This window comes from Eptatretus burgeri, chromosome 4 (assembly GCF_056783735.1).
Source record: "Eptatretus burgeri isolate ZD-2024b chromosome 4, Ebu_testis_v1, whole genome shotgun sequence".
Classification (NCBI taxonomy): domain Eukaryota; kingdom Metazoa; phylum Chordata; class Myxini; order Myxiniformes; family Myxinidae; genus Eptatretus; species Eptatretus burgeri.
The window spans coordinates 43,688,918-43,716,417 of NC_140964.1; the positions used below are offsets into that span (position 1 = coordinate 43,688,918).

The 27,500-nt window shown below is 43.9% G+C and overlaps 1 protein-coding gene across 4 annotated transcripts in view; it reads left to right on the forward strand.

Moving 5' to 3' along the window:
* The window catches only part of LOC147027923 (uncharacterized), a 66,723-nt gene extending 41,570 nt beyond the window's left edge, over positions 1–25,153 (forward strand). For 2 of the 4 annotated variants that reach the window (XM_085877758.1, XM_085877762.1), the window contains exons 4-6: positions 157–294; positions 5,938–6,075; positions 20,855–25,151. In XM_085877758.1, coding sequence (XP_085733884.1) covers positions 157–294; positions 5,938–6,075; positions 20,855–21,423 — 845 coding nt within the window. In that variant the 3' untranslated portion in view covers positions 21,424–25,151. Of the gene's footprint in view, positions 1–156; positions 295–5,937; positions 6,076–20,854 lie in introns of all 4 variants that reach the window. The other 2 variants (XM_085877761.1, XM_085877759.1) reach the window with 1 other exon arrangement.
* The last annotated feature ends 2,347 nt before the right edge of the window (positions 25,154–27,500 follow it).

Genomic DNA, 27,500 nt, shown 5'->3' on the forward strand with positions numbered 1-27,500 from the left:
AACTTGTACTTCTGTGAGTGTATTATAAAAAAAAAAATATAACTTTTCTCTTGGCCTATGCTGCAGGGATTTCAGGTACTATATTTGAATGTTTTAGTGTCCGTTTTGTTTGAATCCTTTCCATGAAAAATATTATCTGTCTGTGCTTTGATGTAGAGGATTTGGTGGTGGCAGGAAGTTTCCAAAGTGAAAATCCTTCAACATCCTTCGAAACTTTTCCCACCGACATCGTCAAGCAAGAGCTTTATAAACCTTATCATGAAGATTCTACAAATGTTGAACCTCCTGCAGCAGGTGAGTGCATCATACAACAGGAAAAAAAAAGTAAATGAATAAACCTAATGGATGTTAACACCGGTTAATATATACTGTAGAACTTGACTGTATTTGTGAATTTTGTTTCATGTAACTACAAAACTGAAAATAATTAACAAATCTATGCTTCTGGACCTTAAGAGACTCATGAGGGTTTTTGATTTGAAGTTGGGGGTGGGGTGGAAGGGGCACTTTGATAATTAATTCAACAAAGCGCTACTAATACATGACTTTTGAAATGATGTATTGATGGTGACGAGGCTTTTCACGCATGCTGTGTGTGTGTTTCCAGTGACTTGGTTCTGCTCGCTGGACACTTTTAACTTGCCATTGCTAGTTCGAATTATGTAATTCAAATAGTCTTTCAAACATAATTTTTAGCGTTTAGATGAAAGAATGGCAATTTAAAGATGGATAACCATAATTGTTCTGTTCCTGAATGCAAATCGGACTTGCGGGAATATTGGAAATATGATAAATATCCATGGATGAGAGGTGTTGAGTTCCTATAATTTCCTGTTAGTACAATTGAGTGGTAGCAGTGGGTATGGCGCACACGCGCACACGCGCACACACACACACACACACACACACACACACACACACACACACACACACACACACACACACACACACACGGACGCCTCTACTTTTACCAAGAGATGCAAAAATCGAGTATAATTGCCTCCGCCACCGACGGTGGACGGAGGTTATGTTTTCACCCCTGTCGATTTGTCTGTGTGCAGGATATCTCAAAAAGTAATGGGCGGATTCAAACCGAGACAATTCTAGTCTCTGTATGAAATATACGAGACAATTGTAATATCTGGATCCCGATCTTCAACAAAACTTCATAAATTCGTCCATGGCTTTTACAAAAAGTTTCAGACAGATTCAGATGAATTGTGGTGGACAGGTTGGGTGTGTGATAAGGATGAATAGACTCGATTTTGGTGAATATCTGAAACCAGATCCGGACACCAGAATTTCTTTTTAAATGTGATTCTTCACCATTGAGAGATGGGGCCAAAAACAACAGACGTACAGCATAATATTTCAAAAAGTTGTGGACGAGTTATGACAAAACGATGTGGATGAGTTGGTTAGGTCATAAGAATAAGCAGATTGGATTTTGGTTCAGGTCTGGATCCAGATCCAGATCCAGCCTATCAGTGGGATATAAAACGTCAACTGTTCAGTCTGACGGAGGTACGCGCTCAACTGAGTGCCATTGTAGTGACTGATATTCTTACTCTTACGGTCATTACCTCCGTCACTGAAGGTGTATGGATGGAGGTTATGTTTTTACCCCTATCTGTTTGTTGTCTGTGATATCTTGAAAGTTGTAAACAGACTAGGACGAAATTTGATGGAGAGTTTGGGTGTGTGACAAGGACAAAACTAGAAGGGCACTCGGTAGAACGCATACCTCTGCAACGTAATTCCTCATCTATGAGAACATATCGGGCCCAATATATATTTGAAATATCATGCTATATATCCTTTTTGGCCCTATCTCTCAATGGTGAAGAATCACTTTGAATATTAAATAATTATTGGATCCAGATCCAGATTCAGATCTTCACTTCCTTGTCACACACCCAAAGTATCCACCAAGTTTTGTCCGAATCCATCCACAACTTTTTGAGATATCGTGCTATACATCATTTTTGGCCCTATCTCTCAATGGTGAAGAATCACTTAAATTCTAGTAGTCTGATGTGGATCTGGATGTTCACCAAAATCTAATCAGTTCATCCATGTCACGCACCCAACCTGCCCACCAAATTTCATCTTGGTCGGTCCACAACTTCTTGAGATATCCTGTATACATACAAACAAATCGACAGAGAGGGGTGAAAACAAAACCTCCTTCACCTTTGATGGTGGAGGTCATGATTAGATTTTGGTGAATATCTGGATCCATATACTAGAATTCTAAAGTGATTCTTAATCATTGATAAATAGGGCCAAAAACGACATACATATCGCGATATCTCAAAAGGTTATGGACAGAGTATGAGAGAACTTGGTGGATGAGTTAGATGTGTCAAAAAGATCAATTGATTAAATTTTGATGAAGATTCAGATCCAAGAAGTTTTTCAAGTGATTCTTTGCTATTGAGTGATAGGACTGAAAATGATAAACTGTTAGGAATCTGGAAACCATTCGGATTCACACATACAGCAGTCCCATAGTTCAGTTATCTCGTTAAGTATATGTGGATAGTTAGAATCCCTCCCCTATGTCTAATGGGTTAATTTCATGTGTGCGCTGTGGGTTTCTTTTATAATCAGGTTTTTTACATCTTTAAATCCACCAACGCCAACAAAATCCTCACACCACTCCTCCTCCCACTCTGCGGGCGAACAAGCGCTTCACCCGCCCAACTTTCACTTCACACCACGGTGCCATAACGCACGTGTTTCTGACTACGGACGTGGGCGGAGCCCCCTCGCCTCGGAGCTCTGACTCCGCCCCATCAAAGAAGAATGTCTCCCCTCTCGACGCTGGGGAAGGCAAAAGAGTCTCTTTTGGGGGAGGAGCACCGGGGGGGGGGTGGGGGGGAGACGGCCTAACAACTGCCTCATATCGCGGTCGTCCTCGCCACCGAACCCGGCACCACAACAATACAACACTATGTCACAAAGTTATGGACGGATTCAGACGAGACTTGGTGGACAGGTTGGGATGTATGACAAGGACAAAGCCATTCGATTTTGCTGAAGATCACAATCCGGATACGAGAATTTTAAATTGTTTCTTCACCATTGAGAGATCGGGCCAAAAACGGCATGATATAAGAAAAATTGTGGACGTGTTATGACAAAACGATATGGATGTCGAGTTGGTTAGGTGACAAGCCGATTCAATTTCCGTTCAAGTCCAGATGGAGATCTGGCCTGTCATTGGGATACAAAACGTAAACTGTTCAGCATGGCGGAGGTATGTGCTCTACCGATCTTGCCGTTCTAATTTGGTAATTATATGTTAGACTGGTATTTTGCAGCATTTGTGAGGACTGGCAAATCGGATGCTGTTGAGACTGACTGAGAGACACTTTAGCAGGGTTATGCAGTCAGCAACAGAACTGGTGCTTCATCTGGCTATGAATTTGACTTTTGTAGGACCAGTATAATGGATACCATGCCCAATCTTCTGTCTTCATATGCAGCACGTGGCTGCTGGGTATCATCATTGGCTAAGTGCACGGCTGTGCCACTGATGCAATGTCCCCTGCTGGTTAGGGCAGGAATTTGGAATCTGACCATGGTGCTGGCAATAGCTCATCTGCCCTTAGCAAAGGACACTGTGCACCGTGGGATCTTTGCTGCAGACGAGGCACCCGTTTGATGTCCATCCGAGGGACGACACACACACACACACACACACACACACACACACACACACACACACACACACACACACACACACACACACACACTGATGAATCACCCTGCCTGTGAAACACCGGCATAACAGTTTATAGCTGGGCCGAGATTTGAACCCAGTCTGGAGATATTCGAGGTAAGTGTGCGTATGTCTAGGCCATCTTGCCAGCCACCTTGTCCAATAAGCATCAGAATTTGGGCCTGAAGTTGTGATAACCCAGAGAGTGGTGTAACTGTTGAAATAACGAGCATATCTACACAATACAAACTACTCTATTCAGAAGATGTTGAGAAGAGGATCATGCAAGATGGAAACAATGGGTAAGGGAAGTGAACAATGCCGCCGCTTCACTCAAACAGACCACCATGCCATGCCAGCTTGTCACACTGCCAAGAGATGCCACACACACACACACACACACACACACACACACACACACACACACACACACACACACACACACACACACACACACACACACACACACACACACACACACACACTCTCACAACTCACATCTGCTAGTTCACAAATTATACAACCAAAATCAGCATGCATTACCATTACACCATCCAGGGAACCCAGGGTGTGCTTCCTTCCCCTGAATTTCTGGAACTATATGAGCAGGAAAATGTTAATCCATAAAATACCAAAATCACGCCAAATGCGATATGGAAATGAGTAGACCGATGATTATGATGCGTTAAAGGACTAACACTGAAAAACTCCCTGCTTACGTGGCTGGAAATGGTTTTTGAAGTGGATATAAAATGTCTGCCATGTGCCAGAGCTGAAACATGAGTCTGAGGAAGTCTGTGTATCACAATTAAAAGTTATTGAGTCTTTGCTTTCCTGTTTGTTTGAACTCAGTGGAGTCGTACCGAATGGAGTTTTTTTTTGGTTGGCTGTGCCTCAATTTCTTCTGAACAATGGCTAATCCTTCAAGAGGGGGTTACGTAGGAGAGTTCCTTCTGTTCTTTTCTCGCCCATCCACGAGCCTCAACTTTGTACACAACAAAATTCCAATACTGCCACATCGAATATTTTTTTCCACATACATGGGCCATTCAAGAAAATGCAAATAAGATGTAATTGTCCAAGACACCAATGTTATTTTTTTGTTCAATATACAAGTATAATTAGTGAGAAAATATATCTTTTATTGATTATATACACCTCGTTCGGCTTTTTTTGACATGTCTTCATAATTCTGAGCATCATGCTTGTAGAACGCCTCACTTCTACCTCTGTGAGTGTATTATACAGAAAAAAATAGGACCACCTGTCCTAAGGCTCACCTGGATCAGGAGCAACAGTCATTCAGACCCCCCCCCCCCCAAGACCCTGAATTTTGTTAATGCCATGAACCAACTTTGGAACGAGGGTGATGAAAGTTTGTGGTCTAGTTTCATTGAAATTGTGTGTGTACTTCAGAGAAGAGAACAAATACCTATTTGGGGGGGGGGTCAAACACCCCCACCCCCCTCCCCCGCACAACTCCTCAATGAGCGCAGATTTTGATGTGGTCGATAAACTTTGCACATCATAGGTGATGAAGGTTGTGGTTAGGTTTCATTGAAATCATGTGTGTAGTTTCCGAGAAGAGAGGAAATACTTATATTGGGGGGGGGGGGTGAGGGGTCAACGCCCCCTGTGAACCCCCTTGATGAGTGCAGATTTTTATGCAGACGATAAACTTTGGTACATCATGGTTGATGAAGGTTGTGGTCAAGTTTCATCAAAATTGTGTATGTAGTTTCAGAGGAGACAGCAAATACCTATTTGGGGTGGTGGGGGTGGTGGTCAAAAAGTCTCTGTGGACCCCCTTAATGAGCGCAGGCTTTGATGTAGTCGATACACTTTGGTACAGCACACGTGTTGAAGGCTGTAGTCACTTTTCATTGAAATTGTTTGTGTAGTTTTGGAGAAGAGAGGAAATACCTATTTTTTTGGGGGGGGGGGTTGGTCAAAAAGTCTCTGGAGACCCCCATAATGAGCGCAGGCTTTGATGCGATCAATATAACCTTCGTTGGGCATCAGATATGAAGCTTGTGGCCAACTTATGGACATCGCATAAGCTCACCTGACTAAAGTCCAGGTGAGCGAAAAACTATTCTCTTGGCCAATGCTGCTGCATGGATTTCAGGTACTACATTTGAATGTTTTAGTGTCCATTTTGTTTTTAATCTATGAAAAATATTTTGAAGTTTTCTGCCTGTGCTTTGCAGAGGATTTGATGGTGGCAGGAAGTTTCCAAAGTGAAAATCCTTCAACATCCTTCAAAACGTTTCCCACTCGCATTGGCAAGCAAGAGCTTTATAAACCATACAATGAAGATTCTACAAATGTTGAACCTCCTGCAGCAGGTAAGTGCATTATTCAGGAGAAAAAAAACAAAACATAATCCTCATGGATGTTAGGGCCCTGTCACACCTTGACGTTTTAGCCAGCGTATGGCAACGTATCTAAAACGCTGGCGTATGCTGAACTATTGATGTTTTTTTCAGTTTTGGGCGTATAATAACGTATTGGACGTATGCATAACGTATTAGTAACGTACACAGAACATTTCAATAACTTATAGATAATTTATACCAACGAATGCTTAGCGTGTTGTCGGCGTTCACAACCTATGCCCAACGATAGTCTAACTTATGCATAGCGCGGCAGCGTATCGCCGACAATCACGTGGCGTAGCCTATTAATAGGCTGCCGCTCAACGATTTAAATCATAACCGCACGAGAAATCGAAGTGTCAACATCACCGTCATGCCGAAGAAAAAAAAAACCATGGAGTCTGGAACACTGATGGGTTCCTCCTGTGAAGCCCATTTTTATATACCAATTCCCCTAAACGCTGCCAATACGCCATTATACGGTAGCTGTAAGTTAGTAACACTTTCAGTAAGTTCTGTGGTCGTTCGGAAGACGTCAAATACGTCTACATACGTCAATATGCGTTGGAGATACGTTACACATAGGTTCAAAGCACGTTACAAATAAGTTTCGGGTACGCTAAACATTACCTCGACGTGTTTCGACTTATGAGTAACTTACAAGTAACGTGTGTTGACGTGTGTCAATGATCGCATAACGTGCCTACAACTTATGGCCAGCGTATGCGGAACGTGTGAGTCACGAGGGTTTTTTATTTTGAAGTTGGAGGTGGAGGTAGTAGGGGCACTGTGATAATTCAACAGCACTGCTAATACGCTACTTTCAAAATCATGTGTGAATGCTAACGAGGCCCTTTGCACAAGCCCTGTGTACGTTTTCAGTGACACTCGATTCTGCTCGCCTGGCACTTTTAACCTGCCGTTGCTTGTGCAAATTCTCCGATTGAAATGGTCTTCAAAACATAATTTTCAGCATTTCGATGAAAGAGTGGCAATTTAAAAATGGTTAACCATAATTGCTCTGTTTCTGAATGCACATTGGATTCACGGAAATAAAGTAAATACACGTAATAGCCATGGATGAGAGGCGTCGTGTTCCTATAATTTCCTGTTCATACAAGTGAGTGGCGGCAGTGTGTACAACACACATACATACACACACAGTCGCTTCTCCTTTACAAATCGATGCAAAAATCGAGTTTAATTTCTCTTATGACCCTCGCACCAAACAATATATATATATATATATATATATATATATATATATATATATATATATATATATATATATATATTTAGAATGACACTCACAGCCCATACAGCTCCCATTCCCACCCATACATGATCAAGAGTAAATATCTTTAAACTTATCCTGTGTACAGACAAGTCCCACATATGACCAATGTTAAAATGAGGTAATCCTGCAACATTCAATGTCCACTCACTGGCATCGATAGTCAAATGTTTGGGTATAACACCCCGGTCTACGAACCTTTGGGACTTGCACCGATCCACGCGGCTTCGGGAGTTTGCAGTACAGGGAGCTGCAAGCTATCAGCTTTTTTCGACGAGTTCAGAAAGATCTCCAACTCTTTCATTGTTCAGATGCACACCCCTTTCCGCCGGTACATTTCTAGGAATTTTCAGCTTATTTTCGAAGCTTTGTGAGCCATTTTAGGTCAGACTCCTTTTCTCACACACATGCTATATGCTTGGCTGCCCTGCTGATCCCTGTTGCTAGGGAGTTCTCCGCATGTGTGCTGAGCATTCTGGGGTGGATTACTTCATTTTGAGAAGTCATAAATTGAGTCAAAATTTTGGAAATAACCTAATTGGTAGAATTCCAGCAGGTTTTTATTTATTTATTGATTGATTTTCATGAAAGAAGCACTGTAATTTATTTTATTTATTTCAGAAGTGGGAAAAAAAGTTCAAGATTTTACTGAAAGGTATCCTGATAATGGTAATTTACAGCACTTTTTGTTTGAGAATCATGAGGGAGGCATTCAAAATTTGGCCAAGGTGGTGTCTGGCAATGGTATCGTCTTTCAATACTAGTACGTGCCCGTAAAAAAAAATATATTAATGAATAAATATTCAAACCGAGAGCAAGAAACAACCACACCGTTTTTTTGCTCTCGCGTACCCATACGTGCGTGGCCCGGAAGTTCGCATATCACAGTTACGATTATTCACAATTTAGTTTTAATACCCAATTATTCAATTAGCGCCAATGTATTTCACCTTTTCGCAATGTTGTGGCAAGGAAAAACAAAAAGAGAAGGGAAGAGAGAGAGAGAAAAAAATTACTTCCTGGTTCGGAGCATACCAGCACTCTGATGTTCCCGAAATTTATGCACCATCTAATATGAAAACGATCATAACATGGGGCATTGTGTTTATCTATAAATGCGCATAAAAAATCGAGAAATTATTAGAATACACGAAGTCATCACTCTCCGGAAGCCCGTACGTTGTAACCTGTAATGGGGAACGTGGCTGAGCTTCCCTTCACCATCGGCCACGCCCACGCAACAACGTGTCTTGTCATTAGTTTGGTAAATAAATGGCCATAACTTGGGAAGCACTTGTCCGATTAATATCAAACCTTGAAAAGGCACATCCTCAGGTCCCCAGCAATATATCTGGCAAGTTTCAATTAGATCGGACCAGTGGTTGTCGAGAAACAGCGGTCACACACACACACACACACACACACACACGCACACACACGCACACACACACGCACACACACACTGCTGGAATTATAGATTATAGATATATGACAGACAATATTAAGACTGATAATAAGACTGAATTTCAATAAGGCCTAGACGCCCGAGAGGTATGCACACTCTTCTCAAAATATACATAATTATGAATGGCCCTCATTCCAAGGGGCACAAATTTATTTGTAATAAAAGAACAATTAAAATATTGATCATGTATATTAATGATAAAGTGATAGTGACAGGGTAACATCGATTCCGGTAGATATGCTTAACATTTTGAACTGCAAAAGTGAGACTTTGTCTGGAGATTAATTCGTTTATTTTTCTCGCTCTCCTCTCTTTCAAATCCAGATTTTTAATCTTGGCCATGTTACGAGAAATTATTTGGGAGGAGAAGGATGACTTTATTTTAGTACCCACGTACTTGGAGCAAAAAGCTGGGTTAAGCAATTGGTTCATGTCCATCCGTCCGTCCATCTTATTAGTTTATGATAGTTTATGATCGAGTCACAGCTTACCGGTATTTAAATTGAAAGTTACATTTTGAATACAAATCAGAACTTTAATGGAAAGACAAGCGTTTCGTTTTTACTGTGCATTGGCTCTGAATTTGTCCTGATCACACATGTACAGAGAGGAGTGAGATAATTTTACTCTGTCTTCCTGCCTGGCAGTCAAATAAATTGAAAAATCATTCCAAACAGGAAACATTGTTTTGAAGGACAGCATGAAGGATACATAAAACAGGCATGAATAAATAATATAACATGTTAGATAGGGTGGTATAAAATAGACACTGGGGAAAACGGTGGTAAAACCCGCAATTAGTTTTATTTAGGTCAAGTCAGGTATGGGAGCATGTGCCAGAACAGCGCGTCGCTGCGTCCACTTTCTGCCGGTACTCCAGGGGCCTCCGTCTGGCCATCCCCCAGGCAGATGCCAGGCCCATCCCCATCTCCTTGAGATGATGGTCAACCTGCTGCAACCATGAGGCACGTGGTCGGCCCACTGGCCTCCTCCACTCATGAGACTCCGTCGCTGAGAGAATCTGGTGAGCAGGATCAGAGTCAGGAAAACGAGCCACATGTCCATACAGCCGCAACTGACGCTCACAGACTATGCAGGTAACAAATCTCATCCGAGTCGCTCTCAGCAACCGCTCGTTGGACACAAAATCCGACCAGCGATAGCCAAGGATTCTCCGAAGAGACCTGGTACCAAAGGAATTAAGTCTCCGTCTCAGATCCTTGGTCAGAGTCCAAGTCTCGCACCCATAGAGCAAGACTGGAAGTACCAAGGACCTGAAGACTCGGACTTTCGTCCTCCCGCACAGGTACCGGCAGCGCCACACCCCATGATCCAGTGAATCCATGACTCCCCAGGCCCGACCCAGACGTCTCTTGACCTCTGACTCGCAGCCAGCAGAGACATCAATATCACTGCCAAGGTAAGTGAATCTCTCCACGACCTCAACATCCTCACCACAAACAGACACAGACAGGACAGCAGCATCCAAGATGTCACCGAAAGCCTGGATCTTAGTTTTGACCCAAGAAACCCGTAATCCCAACGGCTCCGACTCCTCATTCAGCACCTCAAGGGCCCCCAAGAGGATGTCTAAAGTCTCCGCAAAGATGACTGCATCATCTGCAAAATCAAGGTCCGAGATCTTGACATTCCCAAACGATGCACCGCAACTTGATCTCTCCGACATCCTCCCTAAAAGCCAGTCCATACAAGTGCTGAAAAGTGTGGGGGCAAGTACACACCCCTGACGAACTCCAGTAACAACTGGAAATAAGTCAGAGATGGTACCACCACACTTCACAGCACTCTCAGTACCAGAGTAGAGTTCAGACATCAGATCGATCAGTTTTGGTGGCACCCCACGAAGACCAAGAATCCTCCAGAGGACATCCCGATTCACTGAATCGAATGCTTTACAGAGATCAACATAGGCTGCAAGCAGCCCCTGCCGAAACTCACGTCTGCATTCGGTGAGGACACGAAGTGCAAGGATACGGTCAATCGTTGACCTCTTTGGTGTAAAGCCTGACTGCTCTGGACGTTGGTGCTCAAGCAGATGGTGGCGAACCCTATCAAGAATTATCCGAGCAAAGACCTTGCCCGGCACTGAGAGCAGCGTCACCCCTCGGTAGTTGTTGCAGTCTTGGCGATCACCCTTCCCTTTCCAGAGAGGGACAACAAGGCCCCTCTTCCAGTCAGTTGGGATGATGCCTGTGTTCCAGGCAGAGCACAAAACTGCATGCAACGACACGAGTGCAGCATTTCCACCAGCCTTGAGAAGTTCGGCATGGATGCCACAGATCCCTGGAGCTTTGCCCCATTTCAATTGGTTCACCGCAGCCCGTGTTTCCACAAGCGAAGGTGGACTACAGTTGATTCGTGGGTCAGAAACAGGGATTGTAACACCCTTGACGTCCAACTCGACAGCTGGGGGATCAGCCTGGTACAACCGCTCAAAGTAACCGGCCCAGCGAGCCTTCACTTCAGACTCCTCTGTCAAGAGCCTACCACTCTCTGCTCGAACTGTAGTGCTCCGAGGGATGGGCTTGGATGAACGTAATGCGCGAATTCCCCTGTAAGCGGGATGAGAATCACCTGTCCACAGGTGATGCTCTACCCCCTCACAGATTCCTCGCACATCGGCCTCCTTGTCCACCCTCAGTGCACGTACAGTTTTACGCCTCAGCTCCCTGAACAGCTCAGCTCTGCCATTCAGCCTGGCCCTGCGACTCTGGTCAATGGTATCCAGTGTCCCTTGAGAGACAAAATTCTTCTTTGCCCTGCGGTGAGCTCCAAGGCATCCACCGGCAACATCAAGGACGGTGGTCTTGAAGGCGCTCCACAACTCTTCAGGACCCCCCAAAGCACCCAGACCCCCAAGTGTCCACTCAGCCTGTTCGCAAACTCCTCAGCTACTCTCTCATCCCTGAGCTTGGCAACATCCAGCCTAGGCTGGGATGGTACCATTCTCCAGGATTTAAGGTGCAGCTTTAGAGTTGCTACAACAAGCCTGTGGTCAGTATTGAGGAACTGAGCACTCCGGTAGACCCTGCAGTTCTGGATCATCCTCCAACGACCGTCAATGAGGACATGGTCAATCTCCTTTGCCACACCGCCAGCGTTGGAATACCAAGTCCAGCTTGTGGGCGCTGAAACCATGAACCAGCCACCCTAAGTCCATGACTTCTTGCAAAGTCAAGGAACTTAGTGATATTCTGGTTCATAGTTCCTGACCCATGGGGACCAACACACACCTCATAACCATCCCTATCAGTTCCAGTCGATGCATTGAAATCCCCCAAGACTAGAAGTGTATCTCGTCTGGGGCACTGATCAACCACAGACTCGAGTGTGGCGTAGAATGCATCCTTCACGGTGAGATCACTCGCCTCATTCGGAGCATAAACAGAGACCAGGGAAATGACACCTAAGGAGTGACGAATCCTTAATCTCATAATACGCTCGTTGACCAGTGTTACCTCAATTATCATTGGGGTCAGCTTATTGGACACAGCTACAGCAACTCCTTGGGTATGGTAACCATCAGAGCGACCAGACCAATAGTAGGTGTAACCACCCACCATTATCTCACCGCAATCCGGTCTCCGAACCTCAGAGAGAGCTGCAATCCCGATGTCCAAACGCTTGAGCTCAGATGATAACAGAGACAGGTGATCATCCTCTCTTAGGGATAGGACATTCCAGGCACCCACCCGAAGGGACCGCCTCAGGTTAACCCAAGGAGACCGCCGTCTGGTGGACGACACCTCAGCACCACTCCGACACACTCTCCCGCAATCTGACCCAGGGATGTTACCCCGTGGTTTCCCTCCTATCATCAAAGATTGGGGGTCCCGAAGGCTTTGCCCCAATCCCGTCATCCGGTGAGCTGCCCTGCGAAGGGAAGCTGCACAGGAGGTACTCCCACGGAGTGGGTTTTCAGATTTTTTTGCGTTTTTGCGGAATGAAGGGTTTTACGGTGGCCGGAGTGCAAATCCTGCCACCAACCTCCTAATAAGAAGTAACCCAACTGCAGGAGGACGTTCGCAGACACAGTTGGGCATTAAATATGGATGGCCGTTGGCTCACAAGGAGCTCCTCCGCCCTTTGACAGGTTTTGTTTTTAATCCTGCTGGGTGTCCATATCCAAACACCCTCCTCACCAGAAAACCTGGTGGGGGAGACGGTTTAGTCGCCGACAACCCGACCATGGAACAGGTTAGTACAGGTTTACATGGTACCTGTATCAAGTACCATGTAAACACATCGAACCTGATCTGACCAATTTTATTTATATGCCTTTAAACCTTTATTTCAATTTCATTATATACTTGAAGACTGTATAAAACATGATCGCCTTCATAATACATCCAAGAACCATGCAATATATTGATATATTGATATATGTATATAGCATTAGATGATATGGCATGTTTTTTGAGGTAAAGGGGAGGTGGCCATTATGGGTTTCTACTATGTGTTGAGATCAGGGTATCCGTGCTGATTGAGATCAAGCAGTGTCCACACATATGATCTTGGTAGAGAAGAGCTTTAATTCACATCAAGCATGTATAAGTATCAAGTATGTAAAGATCACATCAAGCATGTAAAAAGTATCCAAACTTAATTTTTCGTGCGTAAACAAATGAAGCTAGGGAGGCGTGGTTTGGTGCACGTATGTAGGCGATCCTAATTCGTATGCGTGAATATTTTCCCGCCTGTAGAAGCTGTCAGTCGCCGAGAGACCGCCGATGAGTGAGGAAGTGTAAGTGAGCGCCGTCGGATTTTTCGTTTTTGACAAAATGACGGAAAAACTTGAACAACACTACTGCATCAAATTTTGTGTAAAGCTTGGCGATTCCCAAGTGGAAACGATCCGCAAGATTCAACAGGCCTTCGGGAGCGAAGCAATGGGCACCACACAGATAAAAGTGGTACAACCACTTCAAAGATGGTCGCACATCAGTGGAAAGTGAAGCACGTTCTGGTAGGCCCTCAACATCCCGAAATGAGATCGTCATTGACCAAGTGAGGACCCTGCTGATGCAGGATCGTCGAATCACGATCAGAGAACTTGCAGACGAGGCGGGCGTCAGCATTGGATCCGTTCATTCCATTGTGACTGAGGATTTGGGCTTAAGGAGAATCTCAGCGAAGTTCGTGCCAAAGCTGCTAATGATCGAACAGAAGCAACTCCATTTGGAGATGGACAGGACATGCTGGAAACTGTGAACAGCGATCCCAACTTCTTCAACACAGTGATCACTGGCGATGAGACCACAGTGATCCGTCATTTTGTCAAAAACGAAAATCCGACGGCGCTCACTTACACTTCCTCACTCATTGGCGGTCTGTCGGCGACTGACAGCTTCTGCAGGCGGGAAATATTCACGTATCCGAAATAGGATCTCCTACATACGTGCACCAAACCATGCCTCCTTAGCTTCATTTGTTTATGCACGAAAAATTAAAGTTGGATACTTTTTGAACACACCTTGTACATGGAGAGAGACAGAGAGACACAGAATACCCACAGTAGTCCAGCTCAATCTAACTCTGGCTAGCTTAGCATTTTGGCTTGCCTTGTATACAATTTGCCCTGCCCTTTGTGGGGCCATCTGTTTTCATGATTTACCCAGCTTCCATCAGGTTTCTATTGAGATTCTATTCCCAGAGATCATTTTCCTTTGAGGTGAAAAAGCCTGGTACTGGTTTCCTCCCTTTGGGCTGACAAAAGTATTTTTCTTCCATTAACAGGAAGGTCTGTTTCTGGTTATTGTTCGGCTAAGAAAATCTAGGGTGACAGGAAGGTTATTCTCACTGCATTTCACCCTTTGTTCTACTGGTGGGAAGTAGAAACAGCTGTTAAACTATGTCAAGCAGTACTGATTTACAATCGGGCCTCCCTTGGCTCAAGGCTGAAAGAATGTTTTTACAAGGGCAAATGAGAGAGCCAGATGTTCAGCTGCATGTGTGAAAGAAAGAGATAGGCTACATGCTTTGACGACTAAGAAGAAAAGAACTGCAGCTGCTGAAAGCACTTTATAATGCCAATAAATGCTTGTGGCTTTTTTAAAATGTTACTTTCGACTGTTTAAAAGGTAATTATGCGTAAAAATGGCTGTTTTCAGCTTGGAGGAAGTACAATATCTCCACACTATGTACTGATCAACTCGTCTTTATCGTAGCCATCTTCAACATCGCAATCGCATTATTGGATCAAGTTTATCATCATTATTATTAAAGGTAAGTTTCATGATCTGAATAACCCAAGAAAATAAACTTGGTGTTGGCTTAATGGTTAAAGGTCCCCTGGCATGCAAAACTTTCTGGTTATTTATTTATGAATTTGACCATCCTCGTGAAGAAATCACCCATGTTTTTAAAAAAAAAATCAAAAATGGGATAATTAGAGCAATATTTCGATCATTTCTGGTGCTTTTCACAACTTGCTATGCCCCGCCCATCAAAATAGTTGACTACAGCGAATCGCAGTGTTGACGTCACATACAGAAACTCACACAGAGTGGATTGACTCGAGATCTCTAGAGTCTAGAGTCTAGACTAGTCCGATAAATCCGTCGTTCGTCCGACTAGGCCGATAAATCTGACGTGCTGTAGCTTTCTTTTATTATTATTCCTCTCTCTCTCTCTCTCTCTCTCTCTCTCTCTCTCTCTCTCTCTCTCTCTCTCTCTCTCTCTCTCTCTCTCTCTCTCTCTCTCTCTCTCTCTCTCTCTCTCTCTCTCTCTCTCTCTCTCTCTCTCTCTCTCTCTCTCTCTCTCTCTCTCTCTCTCTCTCTCTCTCTCTCTCTCTCTCTCTCTCTCTCTCTCTCTCTCTCTCTCTCTCTCTCTCTCTCTCTCTCTCTCTCTCTCTCTCTCTCTCTCAGCCTGTGGCTGGTGGTTGCATCATTGGTTGGGACGTGGCTATGCCGCTGATGCAGTGTCCCCCTTACCAGTACACTGGTGCTCATTTTGCCGACCTCGGAAGGATGACAGGCTGAGTCAACCTCCTGGTGTATTTTAATTCAGCGGCCAACGAGGCTTGAACTCAGGACCCTAGGATCCCAAGCCACCACCCTCACCACTCAGACAACACCAGGCTTATTGTTTTCTACTGGTGCTACATGACGACAGTAGGAATAAAATAAATAAAAATGCAACAGAACGTCAAATTTATCGGACTACTCGAGACAATTGTGTCACAAGGTGTGTTCTGCACACAAGTTTTCATCATATCCAGACAGCGAGATTGCTTCGTTTTATGCGTGGAGAGATACGGCCGATGACATGCGCTGGCCTTGCTTGTAATTCATTTGCCGCGGAGCAACATGTCCGCTGCGCTGCACTGGTCACGTCACCTCACTAAAATATTTCTGATATCGTGCAGTATGCAAATCGAATTTACATTATTGAATTACGAATAGGATTTAGTGTAACCAGTTGTTATTGCCAAGTCTTCCTTCGATGCCCTCCCGATCATCATGAACTCCGGGAATTTCATCGCCATTTTCCTCTGCTTGTCCTGCTTCAGGCTCGAACTGGTAAGGCCGTATTTCATTTCCAGCTGCCTGAACTTCACCTCCCGCGACTATGTTATCCCACAATTCTCCATGTGATTCAGACCAAAATCCTTCATTTCTCTCACACTCACTGTCGTTACCAGACAAATCAAAGTCCATGCCATCCATTATTCAAAAACAAATGTTCGATTTTTTTAAAGCTGAAATGAACAAAGTGATGGAGTCGACCAATCAAATGTGGAAACACACAGAAAGCCAATAGAATCATGTAGACCACCAACCTGGGTAATTTACGTGCAGCCTTTGTCATCCTGTAGTTGACGTCATGTGGGTTTCGCCCCTTTCAGGAGAATTTTTAGGGGCGTTCCCGAAGAGATTTGTTTTTTAATTTTACATTTTACAGAATGAGTATTGTGAAAAAAACATTGTCAGATCTGAAATCACGATGAAAAACTCCTCTGGGACATATATAAATGAAATTTGAGTACTTTTGCGTGTCAGGGGACCTTTAAGGTGGCTGGCTTAAGATCTTATGGTCTTGAGTTTGAGCCCCTGTGATGCTGTTACATAACACCAGGTGAGTTAACTCAGCCTATCATCCTTCTGAGGTTGGTAAAATGAGTACCAGCTTATGGGAAACAGGGGGCACTGCATCAACGGCACAGCCGCGCTCCCAGCAATGATGCAACCAGCAGCCACAGGCTGCATATGAAATAATAATAATAACTCGAGAAAATAAACTTATTTTATGTTCTTCATAACTATTTAATTTATGAAAGTAAATGGCAAAAAAAAATGCACAAACATGTTAATTAAGGGTACAGTTTGGACAAATTTTAACATTGAAGTCCCTAACCCTATTTTCCACATTGTCCCCAAAGTTTGTGGATTTGCATTTCATGGGTATTTTCAAGAATGTAACCCCCACGAATGGCAAAGCCCTCCTGTATACGTATACTTGGACACTGCATGCAGTATCGTGTTCTCTGAGCTCTCGAGTTACCTCCGCCGTCTGTGTTGGATGGAGGTTATGTTTTCACCCCTGCCTGTTTGTGGACAGGATATCTCAAAAAGTTGTGGATGGATTTGGACGAAAGTTGGTGGACAGGTTGTGTGTGTGACGAGGAAGAATTGTTTCGATTTTGGTGAAGATCTGGATACGAGAATGTTTTTTTTTTGTTTGTTTTTGTTAAGTGATTCTTCGACATTGAGAGATCGGGCCATAAACGGTATATTGTTACGAATCTGGCAGCCATTTGCACACAACAGCCAGAGTCCCCACAGTTCAGTTATTTTGATAAATATGTGTTTATAGTTGGGGTCCCATCCCTATGTTTAATGGGTGATTAAGTGTATGTGCGCTGCGAGTTATTTTTTAGTGAGAATTAATATCCAACAACAACAACAACAACATCCTCCTTCGCTCCCGCCACCATCGGCCTTCCTCACGCGCATGCATGCCGAGCATAGACGTGGGCGGGGCTTCCATCGCCTCAGATCGGAGCCCCGCTCCAAAAAAGGGCATGGATGTTTCCTTTACCTAATGAGCGAAGGGCGAGCATCGCGCACGCGCCCCAGCCAATGGGAAGCCAGAACGCCCAGGAAAAGAAGAATGTCCCGACAAAGCGACAAAAGAGGAGAGAAGCACCAAAACAGATAAGAGGGTCGAGAGGTGCCGCGAGAGAAGGTTGTTGGTCGGACACCCCCCCTGTGTTCTGGCCTGCTGGGCGCTCCTTGTCGTGGACGTCCGTCTTCGTCCCTGGTCTTCTCCTCGGCGCTTGGTGCGAAGCTGACCGTGCGGGTTGGAGTCCCACCGTGGTGGTTTGTGTTGGAGCGTGCGGGCTGGTGGGCGGAACATCCGACTTCCCCGCCAAGAATTCCGGGCTCCACAGGGGCAGGTCGGCAGGCTGCACGACGCGGCCAGGTACACCACGGAACTCTGTCCCCCCAGCTGAACTATACTCCTCGGCTGGAGGACCGAATAAAGACCCGGTGGGGTCCATTTCTTTTGGATGTGTGTGTGTGTCTGTGGGCCCAGTCTTTAAGTAGAAATCGTATAAGTGCTGTGCATCATTGTACATTTGATTATATTCGTGGTTAGGTCTGCTCTGTGTTTCCCTTCCCGATTATTGGAAATAAACCCCTGTTAAATGTACCAGCGCGTTGCCTGTTGATTCTATCATTGACCCAGCATGGTGCGGGCTTGAGAAATAGGGAGGCCGTTTGTGCCGTAAATTGTTCATTTGGTCCGGCAGGCTTTGGTAATCCCCGCTCAGTTACGCCAGATCCGAGTCAGTAACAGCGACTCAGTTCGGACAAAGTCGGCCGAGGGTGTGGCTTCCCCGGTAGTTAGACGGCGTGGGTACTGAGGTAAATTGGAATTAGACAATTAACCCTACCCCACGCCGTCGAAATATTGGCGTCCACGGTCCACTAAGGGACCCGTGACATTCGGAGTTATCCGAAGGTTACGACCTTCAATTCCGGTGTTCGGTGGGAGACGGCCCAACTGCTCCATCTAGCGGTCGTCCTCGCCACCGAACCCGGCATCACAACAATATAACATGATATTTCAAAAAGTTGTGGATGAGTTATCACAAAACTAGGTGGATAAGGTTAGGTGACAAGAACAAGCCAATTCAATCATGATTCAGGTCTGGATCCAGATCTGGCCCATCAGTGGGATACAAAACATCAACTCGTCAGCCTGGCGTAGGTATGTGCTCCACTGAGTGCTCTTATAGTTTATCACTGTTACAATAATCTGAAATGCTTTTTAAGATAACATATGAAATGAATTTGATGTTGATTCTGGTATACTACCCGCTGTGGGAAGCAAGGAGAAACTGACATTTCGGCCATTAACTCTTTTACTCTGACGAAGGACCAATGCCCTAAGAAATGTCAGCTTTTTGCTTCCTACGGAAGGAAGCATACCTCCATCAACATTCTGTTGATTCACCTACGCCATCGAAGATGGACGGAGGTTACTGTTTTCACCCGTTTGTTTGTTTGTTTGTGAACAGTATTACGGAAAAACTCCTGGACGGATTTCGACGAAACTTGGTGGAGGGATTAGGTATGGTCCAAGGATCATGCCATTAGATTTTGGACTTAGTCCAAAGTCCAATGTGGCCACTATTGCGGCCATTTTGAAAAAAATATTTGAATTTTTGTTTTTGCATTTCTACATGTTTTAAGTGATTTCCAACCAAAAATAAATAAATGTTAGAGATAAAAAAAAATTTGCAACTATTTTTCAAAGAAATTTCGATTTTATTTGAAAAATATTTGAATTTTTTTTTGGCATTTCTACATGTTTTAAGTGATTTCCAACCCCCCCCCAAAAAAAATTTGTTAGAGAAAAAAACCCCAGAAATTTTGCACCTTTTTTTTTCAAAAAAATTTCGATTTTTTTTTTTTTTTTTTTTGCCATTTCTGCATGCGCGTCGGTCTAGTTTAGTTTATTCAATCGTGGTTCAGTCGAGTCTGATCCGTTTTGACCTACAATGAATAGGATATCAGGTTCACTTAAGTGACCCAGCAGTATTGGCAGCGGAAGTTTTGCACTCTACCGAGTGCTCCCCCTCTAGCTTCATCTTGTTCTACTGTCTGCTGAAGCAGATCAACACTATCTTTCATTTGCAAGACTAGTTCTTCATTCTGCTTTCAAAAATAAACTAACATGGGATTTTTATTGTCCTCAGTTAGTGTAGACAAGATCTTACATGGTACAGCCAGAGTAATCAAATCCTCCATGGTGAAGAAAATCCATTTGACTTTCATGACAAAACTACACGATTTTGCCAAGAGGCAATTTTTCTTTCTTCACAGAGGCAGAGTGTCACAATATAATGCTCCAGCTGTTGCATTGTGTAAATGGCCCCTCAAAAAATTATGGCTAAACAAAGGCAGAAACACAGTTATATAATCTACCACTTAATCTAATGACTGTGTAACCGGTTACCATGTGAAATATCGAAGATTGTTTGAATGTGTACCAACATTGCTTCCTGACTAACGTACTTTTGCAGAAGTAAATTGAACCCCCTGACCTCAAACTCGCGCAAATAAATGAGATCTCTTTCAGACGAGATTTAATAATGTAGAAATGGAGAATATATCTATATATATTGCATGAGAGGGCATGGCACGTGAAAGGGTATAGTATCAGGGTGAAGAAGTATGATGCTGAATTCTATGGTGATTAATAAAGCATCCATCTTCTAAACTGTGACTCAACGTCGTCTTATAACAGTGTATAAGGGAGATATAAAACTGTCTTAGTTGCACTAAACTTCTGGATTAAAAAAAACAACAACTATCTTTAAAATCATTATTTTATTATAATTGAAGTATATATTAACACTGTACTGGGTATCATGTTCTATGAACTCTCTAGTTTAAGTACTGTATGTGATAATTTTCCAGAAACAACCATTTATGCCACTCAATTAATTTTGTTTACAGATATGTCAACAGATTGGTTCAGCCCATTACAATCCAAGAGATCCAAGGTGTGGAACAAGGTGACTTTGAAGAAGCACACGATGACACACACCCAGGATTCACCATCTGAAATGTACAAGTGCATTTACTGTCATTATAGCAGTAAACTGAAGAACAAATTGTTTCAGCATGCGAAGATTCACATGAGGAATAACATGTACGAGTGTTTTGTCTGTGGTAAAACCTTTCCTCGATTACATAAAGTGACGGACCACATGATGAACCACACCGGAGAACGTCCGTACAAGTGCTGCATTTGTGGGAAGGGGTTTCGACGGTTAGCGGATAGAAAAGTTCACATGAGGATCCACACCGGAGAGCGTCCATACAACTGTTCCATCTGTGGTAGGAGTTTTAAACAGTCGGCACAGAGAGACTGTCACATTATGACTCACACCGGAGAGCGTCCATACAAGTGTTATCTCTGCAGTAAATGCTTTTCTCGGTCATCCACGTTGAAGATACATATGAAAACCCACACCAGAGAGTGCCCTACGGTGGCAGACAGATGGGATGGTATCCCTAATTGAAGTATCAGTTCATAATGACTTAAGTTTCGGCGATTTCTAAAACAAAGTGGTGAAGCACAAGGACCTGCAAAAATGAAAAAAAAAATTGAGATCATACAAGTGAAAGTCAGAGCAAGTCGAATAATGAAGGAGAACCTTGCGGAGGAATTGATGAAGATGTCACAATGATCTACATTTGGAAGCTTCCCAAGGTTCAGTAGACATTCTTAAACGTGATCTTGTTGCAAGGATATTGCAATGCACTTCTGGGTGGCAGTTTGCAATGCTCTGAGAGTGGAGCCATTATAATTGCAAAATCGGACAGCTGAAATTGGTTGGGTGTATGTCTGCTCACTTATCCTCACAAATGGTTTAATTTGGAGCCTAATTGCATTACAGAAGCAAACAAGCAACACCACCTCTATGCCAAATGAATAATTTATAATGGACTCACAAGAACAAACGAAATAACACAGTGATGAACACTAACAACAATCACGATTAACAATGTTGGGTTATTCCTAACATGAGGCCTTCCAACCTCATCACCAGATCGCCACCTGGTGGTAGCCACGATCGATAGATGCCTGCATCCTCCTCCAGGATCTGGTAGACCCAAAGTTCTTGCGTTCTCCTCCAGGATCCTGTGGTCCCAAAGTTCTCACATCCATCCCTGATTGATGCCTGTATCCTCCTCCAGGAAAAACTGTGGCCACAGCTATAATCCAGGCAGACATTCCCACAGCCCAGTGGACCCAGTTAAAACTATCTCGGGTGCGCCAGGACGAGGACAGAACAAAGCCATGATTGGCTGAATTACAACCAGTTTGACGGCAATAATTTTGGGGTACACATGGACGCCGGCAACCGCACTTCACCATCCACGATCGACAAAACCTAGACAAACAACCACTATGGTTAACGCAAAAGCCATCCCGACCCTGGGCCGTTACGCTCGTCTGCTCGGTTGCCTGCAATGAGAGTTGGAGTGAGTTGAGATGTGTTTTGGCCTCGTGCAGCTCATGCTCCAGCTTCTCTGCTCAAATTCCCTGTTCCTCAACATGCTGCCGTACTTGGCTATATGCCTGCTCAGAAGCCTGCTCCTGTTCTTTCTGTTGGCATTTATCCTGTTCCCTTTACTTTTGAATCTCTCATAAGCTTCGACACTTCTGCACCCTTTCACAATAGCTCTGCATGTGTCTTGACCAGTAATGTATGTTTCTCTTTCATCTTCCCATGCCGCCGTTCACTTGCCTGCACCGTCTTCTTAGCTTCAGTGAGCCCTTGCTCTGCTTGTTCGGCTTGCTGCACGTGCAGCCCATCCAATTCAGCTTGTAGGGCGAGGGTGTCAGCCAGCACATGCTCCCGACAGCTGTGATCACTGTCCAACCCAGGTTCGAGCTCATGCACTTTCTCCCAAAGACTTTTCACCACTTTCTTGGTTTCGCTCTTGATTGACTGCAGTTCACGACGCAATGCCTTGATCTCCTGGCAAGTTTTCACCTCAGACTCCTTGGAAAGCCCATATTCCTCATCCATCTTCTTCTTGCCTCCAATCCAACAATCATCATACAGTGGCTCTCGCCTCACGACACATTCCTCAACTCGAAAACTCTTTCTCAAGTGGCACAACCTCCAGAGCATCCTTCTCAACCAATGGATCGAAAAAAGACTGACAAAGTTCCTTACAAAGTTCAGCATGGTTATCATTGCCAAAAAATCCAGTATTTGGCAATTCACCTTCATCATGCAATTCATCCAGCTGTTTCTCCTCAATATCCCTTGCTGATGAATCTATAGGACTGACATCTGGAAAGGATTCCTGGGGTACATCAGCAACTGCATGTTCATCGAATGAAAAATGCTGAGCATCATTTTCATCACTAGAATGCTCTACATTCACACCACGTGGGAGCATTTTATCTTCAAAGCCTGCACTTGACTCACCCTTCCTTGATTCAAGATGAGCCTCTTGCTCAACCAACAGGAAGCTACAGCCGCTGCAACTCTCCTCCTCAACACATTTTTCTTGAGATTGTTCCAATATTGGATCAACCAAATAAATGTCAAGATTTGCCTTCTTGTGAGTGCCAAGTTCAAGAAGCAATGCTTCAGGAAGATCACTTTCCTCACCCAGCACTTCGCAATTTCAATGTCATTCCACCTCACAGTATCCAATGTGCCATTCCTCATTGTACAATCATCAAAAAACATTTCTGTAGATCCACTCTCAACTACAGCTGTACCATCTGCATAACAGTGAGAAGCACCAGACTCGTCATAACCTTTTACCTTGGCATCACTTCCACAAGGTTCACAAACAGCAAGTAATTGGCCTTCACAACAATTATCAGGATCTGAACTCTGGGATTGGTTCTGCAAACTCCCCTCGAAAACATCATTTTCCCACTTGTCCGGATTTGACAAGCATCCTGCTCTTCCTCTTGAGGTCCATCTGCAACTGTTGAACCGCCTTGCACTTTTTCAAATTGGGAAATTCTCTCTCCAGAGTTTATACCAGCAAGCTCACCTTCGATTGTTTCAAAATCAGCCACTTGTTTTGGTATTTGGCGTGTCAATGTTACTGTCGCTCTCCTCTACTTCATGTTCTGCAAATGGTTCAAACATTGGCTCTGCCAAATCTGCTCGACCCTTTTCAGTTACATCCCCAATGCCAGAGTGCAGCAAGTCCAGTTTAACTTCGCCATTGGCTTTGTACGAGTTAATCAGCCCAAGCATGGTTTCAACAGAACCATCAACGTCACCTTTGAGAATAACAGAAACTTTTGGTTCTACCACCTCTCCCTTGTTGACATTGTCACAAGTTTTTGGCCGCTCCTGTAAAATCTCATCCATCCTTTCCCCAGTCCATTGTGCCCTCCACAAGCCTTTACCAACGAATACCCGCTCTTGTTCTGTAACACGGGTTTCCAACTTTTCACCTCCTCAGCCAAACCACCATCCTGGCAGTTAAAAAAAAATCCCCATTCCTCTACGTGCTGTTGCATTCTGCCATCCACACAAGCACGATGGCCCTCCAGGTCCTTATTTACTTTGTCAATTCTTTTATTTGTTGACCAAATTCCTTGTAATACCATTTCTTTCCCCATTTCCCCCATTTCACTCCTTTGTTCATCAATTTTGTTTCACAATTGTTCATTCCTTTCCCATTTTCCATCAATTCATACCCCAAGTTCCTGTGTTGTTCCCTTCCCAAACTCGTTCATTTGTTTCATCATTTCACCCATTTGTTTTTTCATTTTTTTCAGGCTTTGTTCATTTTGTTTAGTCATTTGTTCCATTAATAAATGAAACAAGTCCTCATTGGACATCGCACCCGCTCCTTGTGTCTCATTCTCTACCACTGTGGGGTGGGGGGGAGGACTAACGCTTGGGACGGGAGGGGAGCTTCTCCCCTATCGTCATCAACCAACAATCTTAAGGTGATACAAAACAATCTTAAGCTGAAAGGTTTCCCCACTTAATTTACATTGAGGTGTCTCCTGCTCATCAACGGATCATGCCACACTATACAATCCTACCTTGACTATGAAATACCTCCATCCACCCCACAAACATAACAATATGCATATAAAATTATGACTTGCACATGTGCATTGATGTTCAAAAAAAGATGTCACATACATGATAAAAACACACATAACTGCACTTCAAAACACGAAACTGGGGCTGACATGATTGGCGAGAGCAGTCATTCTTAAACTAAGGGAGGGGGAGTGTGTCTCCGAATGGGGGTAGCGAGAGAAGATTTTAGGGTGGGGGGGAGGGGGAATGAGGGGAATGGAAAATAGACATGAAGAGTTTACAAGGCAAAAAAGTACCCACACAAAACTATGTACTGTGTGCTGATGTGAAAAAATCAATTATTTATGTACATATTTATTTATATTTATATACAAATATATTTTTACATATAAACATCTTTTTCTTCTTCTTCTTTCGGCTGCTCCCGTTAGGGGTCGCCACAGCGGATCATCCGTATGATCCGCATCGTGATTTGGCGCATGTTTTACGCCGGATGCCCTTCCTGACGCAACCCTGGTCGCCTCTTACGACACAGGGATATGGTACACCTATTTTAACCGGAGTATACACCGGCCCAGTACAATGGTACTCGTTTTGCCGACCTCGGAAGGATGACAGGCTGAGTCAACCCCCTGGTGTATTAATTCAGTGGCCCAACGGGGCTTGAACTCAGGACCTTTTGGATCCCAAGCCGCTGCCCCAACCACTGCGCCAACACCAGGCCTTGTGTATATGTATATATATATATATATATATATATATATATATATATATATATATATATATATATATATATATATATATATATATATATATATATATATATATATATATATATATATATATATATATATATATATATATATATATATATCGTTGTGGTCTCACCCCTACCCCAGATCAGAAAGGGGGGGAAGCTACCTTGGGTTCCCACGAGACTCCGGAATTGCAGGCTGTCGCATGCGGATAACTTCGTGATGTGGCGGGTCACTAATCGACCGTAAACGCCAATAACTCCACCACATGAATACTGGTTAGCTAATGGTAGTAGACTAGTGTTGGCTTAGCGGTTAGGGTGGTGGCTTGGGATCCGAGGGTCCTGAGTTCGAGCCCCATTTGCTACTGAATTATATATATTTATATACCTGGTGTTGGCTTAATGGTTAGGGTGGTGGGCTTAGGATCCTAGGATCCTGAGTTCAAATCCCACTTGGCTGTTGAATTAATACCAGGTGGGGTTGACTCTGCCTCTCATACTGAGGTCGGCAAAATGAGTGCGAGCTTGCTGGTATCCTGTGTCGGAGTGGCGACCCATCCAGGATTGTATCCAACAGCCAGAGACTGCTTTGGCAGCATTAACGCTCCACATAGAGTATGGTCCCAATGGATGGATGGATGGGTTGACTCAGTCTGTCATCTTTCCGGGGTTGGCGAAATGAGCACCAGTATACTGGTAATAGGGGCACTGCATCAGCGGCATAGCTGCGCCCCTAACCAATAATGCAACAGCAGCCAAAAAGGCAGCACAGAATGGGAACCTAATGGTCATGTGATCGAATTACCGGGGAACATTCCCTCGGAACGCCTTGTTCAAACCTGATCACCTCACTGGATCAGATGCAGCCAAGCGGAACTGCCCAAGGACATAACTGCAAGGAAAACAGATCGTTGGGGGATAACGTCCCGGCTGGGCTAGGAAACGGACCATGCTGGACCAATGAAGGAAAAGACGAAAATGAGCTGGGAACATTTCCACACAAGCATTTATGACACTCAAGTGAGGAAAGGTATGTGAAACAGTAAATGGGGTTTATTATTATGTACAGCAGGGTTAGCAAGGAATTTGTTGGGTGTGACAAAAGGTAGCAATTTACAAAAGCAGACACAGAGCAGACTTATCCCGTTAGAACTTCCACAATCGTAAATTCTGCTATGACAGGCGACATCACATGCACACACAAGCCCGAAAAAGATTAGACAGCCAGAAAGAAAGAGAGCAGATGAGGACGATGTGTGTATATGTATGTATATATATATATATTTATATATATATGTATATATATATGTATATATGTATATATATATGTATATATGTATATATATATGTATATATATATATATATATATATATATATATATATATATATATATATATATATATATATATGTATATATGTATATATTGTTGTGGTTACCAAATTCGCAAACCACCATTCAGGTCCCTTAGGTGAGGTATCTCGGTAAGTACATGTGTAGTTAGGCCCAAACCCGTTGTCTAGTGGGAATACATGTCATTTATGCGTGCTGCGACTCTTCAGGATAGCCGTTTTTCTTTTGCTATCTTTATTTTGGACCAACCGCCATGATTACCACCACAACCACAACATCAACCACCAACCACAACGCCGCTTCACCACAACCGCCACGACCTTCCCGTCACACCTCGCAACCGTCGCATCGCCACCGTTCTTGCGCCGCCTGTGGGTACCGGTGTTGGACTCGTGCAGGGCGCGCGCCAAACAGCGTGTACAAAATCACGGATTTTGTGCTTC